Source organism: Falco peregrinus, chromosome 4 (genome assembly GCF_023634155.1).
Source record: "Falco peregrinus isolate bFalPer1 chromosome 4, bFalPer1.pri, whole genome shotgun sequence".
Taxonomy (NCBI): Eukaryota; Metazoa; Chordata; class Aves; order Falconiformes; family Falconidae; genus Falco; species Falco peregrinus.
The window spans coordinates 110,604,497-110,622,355 of NC_073724.1; the positions used below are offsets into that span (position 1 = coordinate 110,604,497).

Consider the following 17,859-nt stretch of genomic DNA (forward strand, 5'->3'; position numbering starts at 1 on the left):
GTAACCTGCCCCGGTAATGATACCACAATAGAATTGAAAAGCTAAAATTCTTGTAGATCCAAACTGTTGTTACAGCTGAAGGTTTCGGGAATTTGTAGGTGAAAGATGTTTTCAGAGCTGTGTCTGATGAGAATAGCCTGTGGTGAGTAGGTTTAAAAGTACATTTCCCTGTTTGACTTGGGAAAATTATAAATTACTCTGTTTATAGTAGAATGTAGTCTAGTATAATCTATTGGGTATAATTAACTACATTTGGGTGAATTGGGACAGAAGAAATCTAATCCAGCACAGATTGTGGTGGCTGTCTTTCAGAGGTATGTTGACATGTATTCTGTTTTCATGCAATTGCACATTGTGATTTTTTTCCTGTTTTAAAAAAAAATTATAAAACAGCTAATGGTCTTTCTGAAGGCATAATAAATACTTTTAAATGATTCAGTATAAAGTCAATGCTATAGCTTTATTTCTTTTTAGAAATTGTGTATAGTAAAATTGGACCTGGTTTTTGCCATTGAAACTTATTTGTCATGCAGATCTCTAGAATGGATCTGCTGAAGTGTTAGAGGTGTTACTGGGATATTTGCGAGTATTAAATTGTTTGCTGCAATATACAGAAAAGTGAAATTAAAAGTTTACTCTTAAATGTTTGATATTTGCCAGGCTGTTGTGTGATATGTTGTATTTACCCTAGTTGTCAGTGGTTCCTACAAATTGTATGCATGCAGCATCTATAATACTTTTTCACCAGCAACTGTGTGTGTAAGCTCCCAGGCTTACACTCATGTTGTTTGTCATTTTTCATTGAAACAGTGGTTATAAACAGAATTGATTTAAATAATGCTTCCCTTTTATAAAGTGCAGAACATGGTTCCTAAAATGATTCAAAAATGTTTCTTGAATAGAAAAATTCCAAACCCTTTTAAATAGAGTTTTAAAAATGAAATGGTGTTGATATAAGTGACAGAGTATGTTGTAATGTCTGGACCATTCAGAGGTCATAAACTGATTAAAGGGACTCCTCTTGCTTGAAAATAATTCTCTGGAAGGAGAACCTTCAGCTGTGTTGCTAATAATGCATTAGCTTTTAAAGAGAAGATTTGAAAAATCAGTTATTACTGGTTTTGGGGCCTTTTGCATTACTCAAAAATCAGGTCATTGTTTTATTGTTGCAATATATCAGAAACTTTGCTGGTAAAAAGCATACCCTGGAGTGGTTTTGATGGTATTTTTTTGTTTGTTGGTTTGTTTTTATCTGGCAAAGTTTGCTTTAAGTAAGGATTTGACAAATGACTGGAGATGTAACATGCATCCAAAAAACCTGTATGCGTTCCTTAGATTTTTTCATTATTTACTTGCTCACTTTTGGGGACTTTGCATTGCAGGAGGGTGATCAAGTATATTATGTATTTTTAGATTTAAGTGTTTACATCCTTTGCTACTGTTTCACAAAAGAGATATTATCTGAAACATACTATGGAAAATATACTTCACGCCTAATGTCACCAGTCCAAGCCTTCAAGCTTGGGGCAGGGGAGAAGAATACCCAGCTGTTGGGAAGTGCATGGCTTGGCTGGATGGTTGTCACTCTGGGAGTGAGTCTTGGCTCACTGGGCCATTCACAAGGAGCAGTGAAATCACATGGACTCTTTTTCAAGACAGAGTTGGTAGTTAAAGCGGTTGAAAAGCTTGTTTCTTACCATATTGGAAAGGAAGTTACAAATAGATACAAGAACAAGGCTCGCAGTAGCTATCTAAAATTTCACATCTGTTCTTAGAAACTTTTTCATGGAATCACAGAACAGTCAGGGTTGGAAGGGACCTCTGGAGATCATCTTGTGCAACCCCTGCTAAAGCAGGGTCACCCGGAGCAGGCTGCACAGGATCACATCCAGGCAGGTTTTGCATGTCTCCAGAGGAGACTCTATAATGTCTCTGGGCAGCCTGTGCCAGGGCTCTTTCATCCTCAAGGGAAAGAAGTTCTTCCTTGTATTCAAATGGAACTTCCTATGTTTCGGTTTGTGCCCATTGCCCCTTGTCCTGTCGCTGGGCACCACTGAAAAGAGCCTGGCCCTGTCCTCCTGACACTCACCCTTAAGGTATTTGCAGACATCGATGAGATCCCCCCTCAGCCATCTCTTCTCCAGGCTGAACAGCCCCAGCTCTCCCAGCCTTCCCTCATCAGGGAGATGCTCCAGTCCCCTCATCATCTCTGTAGGACCCTGCTGGCCCCTCCCCAGTAGCTCCCAGTCTCTGTGGAGCTGGGGAGCCCAGCACTGGACCCAGCACTCCAGGTGCGGCCCCACCAGGGCAGAGCAGAGGGGGAGGACCCCCTCCCTCGACCTGCTGGCCACCACGCTCCTCCTGGTGCCCCCCAGGGTCCCACTGGCCCCTTGGCCACAGGGCACACCGCTGGCCCGTGGGCACCTTGCTGCCCACCAGCACTCCCGGGCCCTTCCCCGCAGAGCTGCCCCCCAGCAGGTCACCCCCAGCCCCTGCTGGTGCCTGGGGCTGTCCCTCCCCAGGGGCAGGACCCTGCTCTGGCCTTTGCTGAAGGTCACTCGGTCCCTCTCCGCCGGCTCTCCAGCCTGCCCAGGCCTCGCTGGATGGCAGCGCAGCCCCTGGGGCACCAGCCGCCCCTCCCAGTGGGGTGTCACCAGCACACGTGCCGAGGGGACACTGTCCCCTCATCCAGGTCATTGATGAGTAAGTGGAACAAGGACCGGACCCAGCGCTGACCCCTGGGCACACGGCGAGCTCCCGGCCCCCAGCTCGACCCCGCAGCACCGACCCCAGCCCCCGAGCTCTGCCGTCCGGGCAGCTCTCAGCCCCCCACTGCTCCCCTGACCCCTGGCCCGAGCCTGCCTGGGGTGCTGTGGGAAACGGTGCCAAAAGCCGGGTGGAGGTCAAGGTAGACACATCCACCGCCCTCCCCTCACCTCCCCGGCCGGTCATCCCATCGTAGAAGACAATCAGGTTGGTCAGGCATGATTTCCCATTGGTGAAACCATGCTGACTGCTCCAGATGACCTTCTTTTCCTCCACATGCTTCCAGATGACCTCCAGGATGAGCTGTTCCATCACCTTTCCAGGGATGGGGGTGAGGCTGACCGGCCTGTAGTTTCCTGGCTCCTCCTCCTCACCCTTTTTGAACTCTGGAGTGACACTGGCTTTCTTCTAGTCCTTAGGCACCTCTCCTGTCCTCCATGACCTTCCAAAGATGATGGAGAGTGGCTTGGCAGTAACATCTGCCAGCTCCCTCAGGAGCACATCCTATCAGGGCCCATGGATTTGTGGGTGTCAGGTTTGCTTAAGTGATCTCTAACGTGATCCTCCTTGACCAAGGGAAAGTCTTCCTTTCTGCAGACTTTCCCTTTTGCCTCCAGGGTCTGGGAAACCTCAGGGTCGGCCTGGGCAGTGAAGCCTGAAGCAAACAAGGCATTCAGTAACTCTGCCTTCTCAGTGTCCTTTGTTACCAGGGCACCCACCTCATTCAGCAGTGGGCCCATGTTTTCCCTAATCATCCTTGTACTTCTGTCCTTTCAGGACTCTTGACATGCTATTATTCAAGGTAAAGTCAAATACCAAGTAGTATTTCTTCTGGGAGAGTGCTAGACTTGCAAAAGCTTGTTTTTCCTTTGGTTGTAACTCCTTGTTTGTACTTTTTGAACCAGGAGACAGTGAGTGCAAATGACTCAACAGAGCTTATTTCCTAATACTTTTCTCCCTTCTTCCATTTTAGGTTGGTGTTAAAATAGCATCTTAGCATTGCATAGGTAAAAATACAAGTCAGACACTTTTGAATTTTAAGAAAAAAGAGGGAGAGTGGGAGTTTCCACTTTATTTGATATTGAACACTTATTTCATTTGTAAGAGACATTCATCTCTTCATCTTTGGTTGGATTTCACGGTGTTTGGTGTAGCGTGTTGGAAGATCACACTGTACTTCAGAAATCACAACACTAAGCTGTTTTACAAACTCAGATGAACACCGTGTGCACTGACTGGAGAGATGAGCTAGGCTTGTGTTGGAAGTTCAGACTAGAGCTGGAGACAGAGTTTGGTAATTGTTGAAAGCAGGTGGGAGCTAGTCTTGTAGCTAGCTAGGCAGAAATATAATTGAAAGCATCACTGTGGTGGGCAAAGTTGGAAATTAACAACACATACAAACAGAAGGAATAGGATGAGAGCCACCATAGGATGTTGAAAGCACTGAGAACACATGAAGGTCGTGCTTGAAGTTCATCACTACAGACCTCTATACGTGAGCGTAAAGATCTCCAGATCAACAGCAGCTGCTGGTGTTGCAGCCTCTGCCTGATGACTTGCCATCTTTGTCCTTTGGTGGGTCAGTTCAGCTTGTAATATGTAAGAGGACAGGAAATCTCTCTGATTGTGCCCAGATAGGACAACCACATCCTTACAGTTTCAGTAGGTTCTGTTACTGTTGCATATGCATTTTTGTTGAAGTGGGGTTTTTTTTATATGAAGTTTATTTTTCTAACAGATTTAACTTTGTGTTTGTGGCATTTGATTGTCAGATAACTGCAGTGCTTGGAAATATTTGTCAAGGTGTTGTTTTTTTTTTAATGTTGAAAGTATTTACCCTAACTTTAATATGTTACAAAACCAGTTTGTATCAGTGCTTGCTGCATCTGCTTGGATAGAGTTTGGGCACTGTGCCCGTGGTTGCCCCTTAGCTGAGCCCGTTAAGTGATGGGGTTGTAGCTACTGCATGTTGGATTAACCATTTTAGTGTGAGCTTTTTTGCTTCTGAAGGAACTGGACCATCCTGGGTGAATTTTTAAAACCTTTGTTAATATCTTTACATAGATCACAGTGTAAGTTTTATCTTTTGAGACACCCATTTGTCTGGGAGGACAAGAAAAAAACCTTCTACTCATTTGAGTCCTGTTTAGTGCATTGCCTGAAATAACCTGCCATTACACTATGAGAGGTTGGATTTTTTTTTTTTACTCTTCCCTGTTTACCTGGCACTGAGACCACGGTGATTCTGGAAGGGGAGAGTTTGGAGAGGTTTTATTGAGCCTAAACAGTTAATTCTATGTAATAACTTCAGAATATGCTGAGCACAGGGAGATTGAGAGATCTGGAGATCATCAGCTCCAACTGCCAAGCATTAGTCAATATTAATGCTAATAGTGTTGAATGTATTAATTTCTGTTGATGCCTCTCAGGGAAAATTGTAGTTAAAAAATTTAACGTGGGACAAGAATGTAAATTTCTGGCCTGCTGTCTAACAAAGGCTTACTCATGTCCTCTACCAGAAGGGCGTTACAAATAAGTTGTATTTGGTTGAGGTGTTGGAAGAATTAAATAAAAAAAAAAAAAAATGTTGAGAAAATAGTTTTCATCTGAATGATGGCAGCAAATCCATGAAGTAATAAAATAGAAAAGAACAATTTAAGCAGTACTTTAGTTTTTAAAGAATAAGTTGTGTTTAATTTATTAGTTTCAAGATAGTAGTGAACAAATTTTTTTCTGTGAATTGTTAAAAGCTGCTGAAGAGCATCAGCAAATGTAATGGAGAAAACTGGAGTTGGAAGTTAATAGCATCTTCCATCCATACAAGAAATATATATTTTATTTATTTATTAAAAAAAAATAGCTTAATTTTGGGCTATATTTCTGCAGCCACGGGGCTTCTGTTAAAATGAAAATTAAGCAATACTGTGTTTGACTGTGGCTGTGCAGATACTGGTTGAGTTGTCAGCTGTTTTGATTGTTAGGTTGAAATGAAACAAGTTTAATTGAATGGCTGATCCAGCTGAGCATGAACTGAGCTGTTAGTGAGCTGCTTTCCATTAAAAAAATAAATTAGCCTGATCTGAGTGAGTAATTTTACCAAGAGAATAAATGCATTATTTAGTTGAATTTATCAGTGATGCTTGTCTTAATATTTCCCCACTTTAACTGTAACGGGTTAGGAAAGAACAGTTCTTGATGCTGAACAATTAGACACAAGATAACATGATGTTTACCAGATATCTTACACTGTTTAATAATGTTGTGCCAATAAAATACTTGCTTAGAGTAGCAGCAGCAGAGGTAACATGAAGGAATTTTAAGATCTGTGTAGATTATAACACATGCTTTTAGGATTAAGGGATAATCATTTATATAGAAGTAATTTGTGTATCAGTCATTAGACACAGAATTTTTGTTAAAAGAGCTTGTTCATTTTGAAGGGTAATGTTAATGACAGATAAATTGAGTAGCTACCTTGGTGATTTAAAAAAAATTCCAAATGGGATTTAGAATATTTGTGTGGACTGTTAACAGGCCCCTCAATGTGGGCTTAAACACAAAATAATTGTTCATGAATTAGCAGAGGAATAAAATGAAATATTCGATAAATTAATTTTTTTTAGTGTGGGTTTGTTTTTGTTTTTTTTTTTTTTTAATCTGAGGGAATGATGGCCATAATTCTTGTTTCCTAGTAGAAGATACTGTGCTGCGGTTTTCAGTTGAGAGATGAGAACAAGCACCGTTGGGTGTTTTGTGTATGTTTAGGCATAAGAAATAGGAAATCCAGCTTCTTCCAACCTTTTTTAGTATCTTTGCAAGAAGAATGGATCTCTTAATATCGGTTATATCCTGATTATGGTTTCTTTCTTTTGATGGGCCATTATGAATTATGGCACACCTTAAGAGTTGCTGTTGGTGTAGGCGTCATTTTATATATGTGTAATAACACATTCTTTCTCCAAGTACAAATGTTAAACTTTTTAAATCAGATTTTAACAGATGGATACCGAAGGTCTATGGATTACGATTAATGGTTAGATGTTGTGGATTATTTGAATGGTGCTGGTAGTGTTTCTTATTACTGGTTGTTCTAGAGATGTTAACTTGTGAGTATAAGTTGTATGACATAATGGTTTAGGGATTTTCTTTCTAAAACTAGCACTGCTCCAGAAATAAGCATAAGGTCCAGCAGAATTGTCTAATGTTAATATTTATCAAAGCCTTATGAAGCCATCTGGTTTAGTTCTTCGTGTTGGTCCATTGCTTCAGCTGATGTCAGATCTTCTTTAACAGTGACTCTGATATGGACCCAAACAAGATATTACTTGCAAATTATTATATTTTTTAAACCTTGTATGGAAAGTTAAGGTTGTAAACTAAATTCCTAAAAAGTCAAAACATGTCTTGCCTTTTTTTTTTTTAATTACTGCTGTTTAAGGCTGGACTTCTATTGAGTTGTTAATTAAGATTCTGTGAATAAATTCAGATTTTGAAGTGCAGCTGTTTTCCAAAACTTTTTTGTGTTTATGGGAAAGGAAGAAAAGTACGGGCTTTATGATTGAGGCAAAAATTAGAATTTTTTTTAAGATTTGGAATAAATAAGAGAATTTTAAAATAATTTAAAATAACAGCAATGTTTTTGTCATAAAATTTGCTTGCTTTTTCTTTTTGAGGCATTTGTTTTATTATTTTTTAAAAAAAAAAAAGGAGCTTAAGAATAGATAGTGTAATAATGCCTTTATATACTCTGAAATAGTCTTATTCCAGGGCACTAATTATTTCCTAGTGTACAGACCTTATTATTTGCCACAGTTTAGTGTTTGCATTAAATATATATTTTACAACTCTGCAGCAATTCTTGTTGAAAAGCATTATGGTATTTTAATTGAAAATTGGATTAAAGTAGAGCCTTTTTTTTGTTTGTGTTGTTTTTGTTAAATTTATGGTTCCTTTTACAGGCTCCTTTACAAAATTTATTCACTTATTGTGAAGTGGAAGTTGAAGATTCATGATACCATTCACACTGTAAACCTACGTGGCACTCTGTGCTCTGAAGACTTTAGGTGACACATTGCATAAGTTGCAAAGTGCTATGTGGCTTAAGAATGAGTCATCTAGTTTAGCATGCAGAAGTCTTTGTCTGGACCTCTACACCTGCAGTGGTCATCCTAGCTAGACTCCTTGTAAGCAAGAGAGAGAAACAGGTGCTGGTAAGGGCACAATTTATCTGACCTGTTTTACATATTTTCTTCTGGATGAGTTGAACTGGGCCAAAGGAGTGCTTGTTGCCTTCTTAGGGCTATTTGAAGGAGTATAGGTCAGAAATACATCTAGTGTTTGGTATGATGAAACATTCTCAGGAAGAGTGAGAAGTGATGCTGAATGATGCTCGGTTGCCTGTAATTCAATCCCGCCTTTCCTTTATAACAATAATTGTAAAACTAATGAAACCTGCTTTTATTTTTGGTTCCACTTTGTATTTTCAATCTGTATGCGTACAAATATAATGAAATGTCAATATGAAAATTCTTTGTCCAAATAACAAAAAAATATATGTATCATCTAACTCATGGAAAGTGAACTTTGTAATATGTTCATGACTTTGTAGCGCTCTGTTATTTTGGCGCATTATATTTCTATGCATGAACTAGCTTAGAGAAGGTCATTTATGGGGTGCTTTTCTTAAATGCCATACACAAATCCATGATTTTGTGTCATGCTTATTGAGTGGAGCGGTTATTTTTGCGTGTACTCCTTATGCATTTTACATCTATGCAGTGGTTCATAGACTTGGAATTTCTGTAAGATCCAAAGATTCCTAAAGGGGAAGTAAAGGAGGAGGCAGTTGGAAAACCGTCCCTTTTTCCTAGTACCCAGTTAAGAGGAAATAGATAATGTTGCTTGGCATTGTTAAATGGCATAGGTCTTCCTTCCTCCCTTTTGATACACACCATCACAGAGTTGAAAAGGTATACTGTGTTAATGGGAATACCAAAAGTAGTAGGATGCCTTGCTGTGCTTACTTGGTTTATCTGAGCTGAATAGTATGAATATTCATCTGTACTTTTTTCACTTGATAAAATTGCAGTGTAGAAGTATTGATAAGGAGCAACACTAATTTACAGTTAGAGAAAGTCTAAGGGAGCTGTAGCACAAGTGATACCCCATTCAGTTTTTAATCTTTGTTTTCAACATCATGTTCAAGGATTCAGTAGTTTGTTCTTTCCTGTTGCATCCTGTAATTGTCTTCCTTTCTCTATTTTTTTATTTCTCTCTTTTTTTTTAATCTCTCTTTTTTCCTTTTTTTTTTTTTTTTTTTTTTTAACCTGAAACTTTTCTTTGATCTGACTTGCACTGTGACCCCCAGAACTTTGTCCTGGTACAACCAGAAGAGCTGTGTTCTAGAATTTAGGACATGGAGGGAGGAAAAGGAATATCTTTACATTTTGATGATACCCAAGTCAAATGAACAGCTTACTGCTTACAAATGTAGTGTATCTTCTCTTATCTCTGTTTTTCTTTATCTTACTGTGGTATGCAATCCCATATTTCTCATGCTGGCTCTGGCATTCATCAGAGAAGAGCAGACTGGGTTCACTAATCAGCACAAACCCCCATGTTCTGTGTTTAACTGTTTGTGTATTTTTCAGTTCAGCAAGTGATGGAATATATTGTGTTTTGACTTACAGTAATTGCTTATTGATAAAGCTGTTCTGTAACACAGAAAAATAAAATTTCTGTGTCTTGTTCTTCGAAGTCAAATTGTGTTTTTATTTCACATGGGCTTTTCTGGTAAGGTTACCTAGAATGTAGTTCTTCCTTCAGTAAAAAAAAATCTTTTAAAAAGTTACTGTCTGATAAACTAGTAACTTATTAGCAACACGTTTTTTGGGGTAAAACAAAGCATATGTAACTGATAATCATACAATATCAGGCTGTCCCTTTTTAATTATAAGCTTGAAAATTGCAGTAGGCTACTTTTGAAGTTCTGTATATTCCACATTGTTTCAGCTGAACGCCCTACCTACTGAGACTCCGTGTTCTCAGAGGGCAGTTTTGCCAAGATACCTGAGTACAGAAGACATACGGGATGCTTTGCTTCTGCATTAAGGTTGGGCTGCCTTAATTTGCATACTGTTTTGGCTAATTTTTGGGGCAATGTTTCAGACATACTCTAGTAAGAGGGCTTAAATGAAAAGGACATCAGAAGTATGTCTATGCTGTGCTAAAAATTGCTGTTTAGTATCAAAGACACTTTTCTAGCAAAGAAATATGTAGACAAATTTTCAGATTACAGCAGAATTGATGTGTGATGACTTCTGTTCACCCCAGTCCTGACTGGCTGAGGAAAAAGCCTGTGTACATTTACTCACCTTCCTTGATGGATGGGGCTTTATGGTTGTTCTCTACTGCTGCCAATAAGGAGTTGCAGTAAGACTAAAATTGTTCTTTTGATTTTTTGTTGTTGTTGTTATCTTCAGAAGCTTTGTCCTCCAGCTGAATCTCATAAGGTGTCTGTCATGCTTATGTTGGTATACAGTATGTTCTGTAATTGCAGATAATGACATTGCTAACCATAGGGGAAGAGTTCTGTTACCATGTCCCATAGAATGTAAAAAAAAGAGAAGAACATCAGTTTGGGATATGAGGCTAGAAAAGTACATATTGCTTCTTTTTATTTCTGTGTTCTCTTAGAGCGAGTAAGTTTTAAAATTCCCTTAGGTAGTCTCCTATTTTCATCTTGGTAATTGTCCAGATTACCAAGTAGCTTTACCAGATTTCAGACCAGTTCTATAAAAGTAATGAATCTTTTTTTATTTATGAATTTATGAATGAATTTAAAGAAATTAAATTACTTCAGTTAGCATGAGTAGCATGGCTGTGTAGTTGTTTTTACAGAGCATGGTTCCTAAAGAGAATCAGTGAAAGATGGCAAACAGATTTCTGCAGTTTGAATCAAAAAATTGTAGCCTTTCAGGACAGAGGTATCCTCTTGTCTTCTCGCAAGTGCTAAGATACATTATAATGCATGTTATGTAATTGTAGGGTTTGAAGCAGGTCAGGGAATTGTACAAATTACCATTTTGGCTATAGCTCTTGGGCATTGTGAGACCTTTGGTATTCAGAATCAATTCTCCATGACTACCACGACCACCAATGTGATTGTTGAGTAAGACAATCTTGAATCATTATCTTGAACAGTGTGTGCATCACAGTTCTTTTAATTGGTTGTTGGTATTTTTAGACTCTGTTTTATTTCCTTTGAATAAATTTCCTAAATAAAAGAAAAAATAAATTTCCTTTATTTCCTGTGGAAACAATGAAGTGATTTGTCTAAGCATAGTAAAGAGGAGTACACACATTTATTCAGCTCTGAAAGGGCTGAAAATTTGTTATGATCTGTGCAGTAGTTCTGTCTTGGTTTCCTCTGGTCTATTCTAGCTCAACAGACTCTGGCCAGATAATTAAGTCTTTCAAGGACAAGGAAAGTATACAGACATGAGGGAGCTGAATTTCAAGAATCTCTTCCATTAGAATCAGTATGGATGTATTGTTTCTAAGGAAACATAAGGAAAAATAATTCCTTACCAGTGAAAAGTTCCATATCAAATAAATGTTACTACTAAATATAATCCAATACCTGTTTGAAATGAGAGTTGAATTACTGTGCTGTGCCTATTTTTTGCCTTGAATTATTCCAGCTGTTTACTGTCCTTTCAGTGGCACAGTGTGCACATGCATTATCGGACCACTTGACAAGCAGTTACTTGCAGTAATGTTGCATTTGTATAACGTAAAAGAGAAGGTTTATGTCTAGATCCATAAATACTTGTGTTTCAGTTTTGAGAGGCTAAGTCAATATTTCAGTATTTTCAATATATATTCAATATTTTCTTTTAAAAGTAACATTTCTGTTTGTTCTTTTGTTCTTTTTTTCTTAAACTGAAAATTTTGTAAGCTTGTAAGTGTGAGTGATGTGCCAGGATAATTAAGAGACTCTTTCCCAGTTTTGTTCTACTTAACGTACAGGTATTATGTTTAGGCACATTAGTAGCTTATAAAAATAAGGGAAAAGTAGAAGGATGTACCAAATGCCAAGGTTGTTTTGTATTGTAAAGAAGAATCCAGGACAGAAAAACTGCTAAGTGATTTCTTCCTGTAGAATCACTTGCCCCAGCTCTAATGTGTTACTTATATTTTGGCTTTATTGCCTTCACTCTGTGAAACAGTTTAATAAAAATTAATTAAAAGTATTCAAGGAATCTGTGTCTAATCAAATAAGATATTTAGCTACAAACATTGACTGATTAGTTTAAAACATAATTTCTGCTACTGGAGACTATTTGGTTCGAAGTCAGGTTTCTGAAGGAATTAGGCGTATACAATTGTGCTATCAATGTACCCCCCAAAAGTAGCTTTTAAAATTATGAAATAATAGAAGGATTTAAGATTGGAAGGGACCCTTGAAAGTCATCTAGTCTAACCTTGTGCTCAAAGTTAGCCTAAACTCAACTTTTTCAACCACTTCTGAAAGGAGGCTGGTGGTCTGAATAATGATTGAATTAACACAAATCTTTCATAAAACCTAAGTATGAGAACCAGGCGTTTCCACAGCTGGAAAGATGGGTAGATGGGTAGAGTTTAATCTTGTGTATTCTGTTCAGCATTAGATGTTTAGCCTGAATGCTCAACTCTGCCTGCTGGTAAAGTATAACGCTGTTGGGAGGGCAGTAGGGACATGTGGAAGAGAAATTGTGGGAGGCAATTTCCAGGAGAAAGTTGAGTGGCAACACTAGCAGAATCTCCTTTGAGGAAAACACTGAGACAGCACATTTCATTTTGGGTTACTCAGGCATATATGGAAAACTCAGCCTGTACGTTGCAAGGAACGGCTATGCATTGTTTTCAGGAGGCCTGTTGAAAGCGGCTGTAAGCGCGCTGCACTATATTATTAGACTCAACAACAGACAGTCCTATACTGCCTCCTATGCAAATATTTTCATGAAACAGATTAATTTCAATATCAAGTAAACCAATGAGAAACTTACAGTTGAACAAAAACATCTTAACAAGGGAAAATGTTTCATAGGGTTAAATAACTTGTTTTATCCAAAGATCAAAGCATGGTAAATTTGGCTTCTGAAGCAGGCTTATCCCTGCTGGGGGGAAGGAGGGTGGGAAAGGGGGGAGATAGGGACGTTTTTTCTCTGGGTAGGTCTTATTTATGTGATTGATTATACCATGTTCTGAATCGTGGTAATTGAACAGATCTAGCTTGTGCCTCAATAACAGAAATACTGCGTGTAGGCCACTTACTGGAGGCTGCCATTTCTGAGAACAGAGAAGAGTGGGGTCTCTGCATCTTTTTGCCTTCGTAATGCTTTTGTGAGTGTGGCAGATGAGGAGCGCTAGCTAAATCTGCAGAGCTAGTCATTACGTTTTTGGTTACTCTTCCATCTCTACAGTCTGTTGGCACTCCTTTTAGTAGGAGTGCATCTTAGCTGAGAGTTACTAGACCTATTTTTAATAGTTATATCCTATGGTTTTTTTAAATATATATAACAAAATAAATACACAGAATGAAAGTCACGCTTTGTGATAGCTTAACCAGCATATGTATGTGTATATATATGTACGCACTATACTGTATGGATTGTGCTAGGTATTCAGATATTTGTTCTCCCATTGGCAACTTTCAGTCCTTTTGTTGTGTTTTGTTTGGTGGGTAAGTTCTCACATACTGTCTCACATATCTGATGCATGTGTGCAACACTTGTGCTCATAGGAAATAAAAACAACCTTAAACTCACAACGGGAGGATGGTGTGTAATGCTCTAGTTCGGTTCTCATGACCCCCAATTTACATATACTATATGTGTTTACATCAAAATTAGTTGTGTTGGCTCCCTCTACTGTGAAGTAAGTTTTAAACCATGTGGTCGGTGGAGTGTAAGGGGTTGAAGAATTTCATATTTGGTTAGGTGACTTGTACCTAAAATTTAATTTACAATGTTGACGTGGTCTTTACCTAATATAATGGAGTCTACACAAGTAGCTTGTCTGTAGGCATCTAGATTTAGGTGAGAATAATTCAATCCTATTTTTTTATATTTGTATAGATTTTTTTCTATGGTAAGAGGTGAACTGGTTTCTTTAATATTCTTGTTTTCCTCTGTTAACTTTATTTACCCAAGAGCCCTGAAGGAACTTAGTACTCAGATGCAGAACTGTGTGTGAACTAATACTATAAACAGCCTTTGTACCATAGGACTGACAGGCTGTCAATATAATTTTGGCATATTTAAAAAAAGGTCTAGTGGGGATGGAGATGATTATCAGACTTCGTGGGCAGTAGAATACCACGCCAGTGGTAAAGAACTGTTGAAGGAGCTTGCAAAGCTGAGAAGTTTGCAAATAGCTGGCAGATGAAATTCATTTTAGATAAATTGTTAGGTAACACATAAAGGGGGAAGTAATCTGAATTGTGTTTACAATAGTGCTGGGCTTAGAAGAACCCACTAAAACTTGGGAAGGGATCTTGCAGTCATTGTCAAGATGTTTCTGAAGCCATTAGCTCAGTGTCCACTGGCAGCAAAAAGGCCAATGAAATTGTCAGAGAAGGAGACACAGGATATAACTTTGCTGCCATATAAAACTTGGCTTCCCGTGGCTTTAAGTGTCAGTGCAGTTCTGGTCTCTATTTTGACAAGAATGTACTGGGGTAAGAGAGAGTATATCCAGAAAAGCAAGTATTCTCTGACTTCAGCCCAGATTTAGCTCCTGGAGATTCAGTGTCTTATTAATACATGCTGGTAAATATATATTTCAAAGCCATTCCTTGGCAAAAAAAAAAAAAAAAGAAAAAAAGAAAAAAAAAAAAAGAATCTGATAGTTCGGTGCAAAAATAAGTAATACAGTAGCTATTTTTTCACATTACTGTTACAGTTTCTTTGGTGATTAGCAGAAGGATCAGAAGATAATTTATTATTTTCATTTACTTTCTGAAATAAAAGGGAACAGAGAAATTATGGCTAGATTTTTTATAACATACTACTTCAGCTCTGTCACTTGGAATAGCTACACTTTGCAAATGAGAAGATTCTAGAAAAACTGATCTGTATTCAGCATAATTCATATAAGGCTGATTTTCTGTGTTGTGTTACCTGAATCTCTTTTTATGCTTCAGAGAGAACTGGAGAAGGAGTTTCTATTTAGGATATAATTACTATTTGCTATTCCAAAACAGGACATTTTGAAAGGGGTTAGCTTTTCTGTGAGGCTGCCTGGGGGTTACGTGCAACTCTAGTTATCCTACGAGCTGAGAATCAAAACAATTTTCTCTAATGATATCACAGTGAAAACAATTGGAAAATACAGTATGTAGTAGTTGTTTTGTTTCATATATTCAGATATATGTGTCTCTTTCTCATTCAGGCTACAAAACATGAGGGAGAGAAAATTTATGGAACAGACTAACCACTCATGTATAAAAAAGCCAGGTTCATGGATTCTGTCACACAGCAGTAGAGTGTAGATGAGCATTTCTTACGCTATAGGCTATAGTCTTTAGTGTATAGGCTAAGACTTTAATTCTGCAATAACAGCTGGTATCAAAATCATACGTAATGGCTAATATATTAACCTTTTCCCCTAATTGGTATGCTTGCATAGCAGCATTTCATGCACTAAAATACCAAGGCAGTTTCTGTGTTTCTCTTCCACTAAGTGTCTTTCTCCTACCTTCAGACCACTTTTCCTTGATCCACTTAAAATCTGTAGTATTTTTATTAATAAATGTCAAGCAAACTGCTTGCTGAGATACCAATAATATTTTTATCTGATACTGAAGAGTTTAAGATGGTGCATGTATTGATATATATGTGTGTGTGTGTGTAAAAGAGGGGAAACAGATAATAGGGAGCAAAGACATCTGACACATATTTGGAGTCATGAAAAAACCTAACATGTCATTTTAGTTTCATCATTGTTATCTAAAGGAATACAAATAGCTTTTCCATTCTTCAACAAAAAGCACTTTGTGATATCTCTCTCTCCTTTCACAAATTCATTGTCCTTAGAAATGGTACAACATTAATGGATATTGGACAGTGGGTACTGGAAAAGATAGCTATTGTAAGTTAAAGAAAAAAATTTAAGCAGAGTAAAATACTAGCACAAATAAGTTAATATTGTTTATTAATAACTGGGGGGTTGTACCCTTTGAAAGATGTGGCCAGAGTTGGTGTGTATGTTAATCTGTAAAGTGTGATGAAGGACAAAGCATGTGCCATTATAAACGGTAATTGATGTATGAATGGACTAGATGTTTTATGCACAGAGAAAAACATGTATCCCTGTCAGTAAAGACTTTTGATCTCAATAGAAAACAAACAAAATCAGGCAAGAAAACAAATGATTAAGTGACTACCTGAGAATTGGTCATTGAAGGCCAGAATTTGTCTGTATAGCATAAGCAGAGTCAGTTTATTGAGAAATTCCTGGCTGCAGTGATGATGATGCCAGAAGTACTTTGAGGAAAATGGGTTAAGAAGTATATGTTCTGCTGCTTAAGTCTTCACAGAGCACAGTTCAGCTGCATGCCAGTGCCTAGTGACAGAGCTTCTGCAAAGGTGGTCTATGAGGTTACAGTGAAATTGTAAAATTTACTTTAAAAAATCTGCCAATAACACAGTCCTGATACCAGGAGTCTCTCCTCCTAGGCAGACAGGCTCATGAGAAAAATGTGTCCCTTGGTGGTGGTGATTCCTTGGTTGAACCAGGAATCATTGAAAATCCTGATACTGTGCTTGTTGTGTATGAACTTCAAATAACTCTGAAATTAGAGGACCCTGAAGAGACTTTACAGAAGCTCATGGCTGACGGTATAACCAAAGAAGGACAGTGCATATTTTCAAGAGTTGGGTAATGCACATGAGGTGTCAATAATTCCTTCAAGAATCACTTAACTCTTCTTTAAGTGCGAAAGAGTAACTCCTGCATGGAGATACTTAACATTAGGAAAGTATTATCTGTGTTTGATGCAATTCACTGGACTACAGAAAACGAAAAGGTAGGGAAGATCTACTGTTACTGTTCTTTTCTGCATGAAAACACCTGCTCTTTTAAAAAAAGCTGTTATACTGTTGTTGTCCTCTCCTTGCAACTCACTTGTGCTGTGATCTCCAGTGTTGCCCAGGCTATTAAATATTTCATCTGGCTACTAGCATGTATTGAGAGGGTTTGGAAGAGATTGTGCTTGTATGTCCTTTCAAGGTCTCTTATTACCAATTTCTATTTTTTCTTTTGCCTTTCTTTTTGTGGTCAGAAGGTTAATTTGTTTGAAATTCCTGCACCACACAACAGTTTAAAATCCTTTTTCATTTCTTGCGTGTGCATGAAACCATGGAAAATTTGGAGTTTCACGTAAGTGGTTACCTAATTACAGTTTCCTAATATATAAAAATACAATGTTTTCTAAAAAAATTCCACCATAAATAGTGTTGAAATAAAAAAGTGTGGGAAAAAGTAATTTTGAAGGAGACTGTTTTAATATTTATAGGTGTTTTACTTGCAGAAATATTGGGACTGAATCATTGGTGATAAGTACATGTTTTGAGAACATGGGAATTTATAGAAACAAACATAATTTTCAACTTCTGTATCTAAGTAATTCTTTCATATTTAGTAGCTGTAAGTTCATAAAGCTAAACTTAACTCTTTTTGCTTTTCTCCATTTTTGGTAGAAGTCCTTCTGTGTTGATTTACTTTTATATTGGGGTATTTTTGCACAGAGGGTACTATTTAAATTTTGGAGCAAAGGAATTGTTTTGATTGGAGTGATAATCTCTTGTTTATAGACTAATGTGAACTTTTTGAGGTTGATGATTTCATTATGTGGTTAGTTATTTCTTGAACTCTAAGGTTGCACCAGAATCTTGGGACTTGTTTACAGTGAAAAAACAATGAATTACTTAAAATGTAAATTAGTTTGACCTTGAATTGATATAGAACATACAGTGAAGTGGTTTACTACAGGTTGTAATGTAGAACTGCGTTTCTTATGACATAATAGCTTTTTTTAAATAATGAAAC

General features: G+C 37.8%; 1 protein-coding gene across 7 annotated transcripts in view; it reads left to right on the forward strand.

Annotated features, from left to right (window-relative positions):
• SLC36A4 (solute carrier family 36 member 4) overlaps positions 1-17,859 on the forward strand; it is a 112,530-nt gene that overhangs the window by 56,258 nt on the left and 38,413 nt on the right. The window contains exon 11 of one of the 7 annotated variants that reach the window (XM_027777002.2): positions 7,725-9,030. The exons of the other annotated variants lie outside the window; for them this stretch is intronic. Coding sequence (XP_027632803.1) covers positions 7,725-7,756 — 32 coding nt within the window. The 3' untranslated portion in view covers positions 7,757-9,030. Of the gene's footprint in view, positions 1-7,724; positions 9,031-17,859 lie in introns of those variants that run through there. 7 annotated transcript variants of the gene reach the window in all.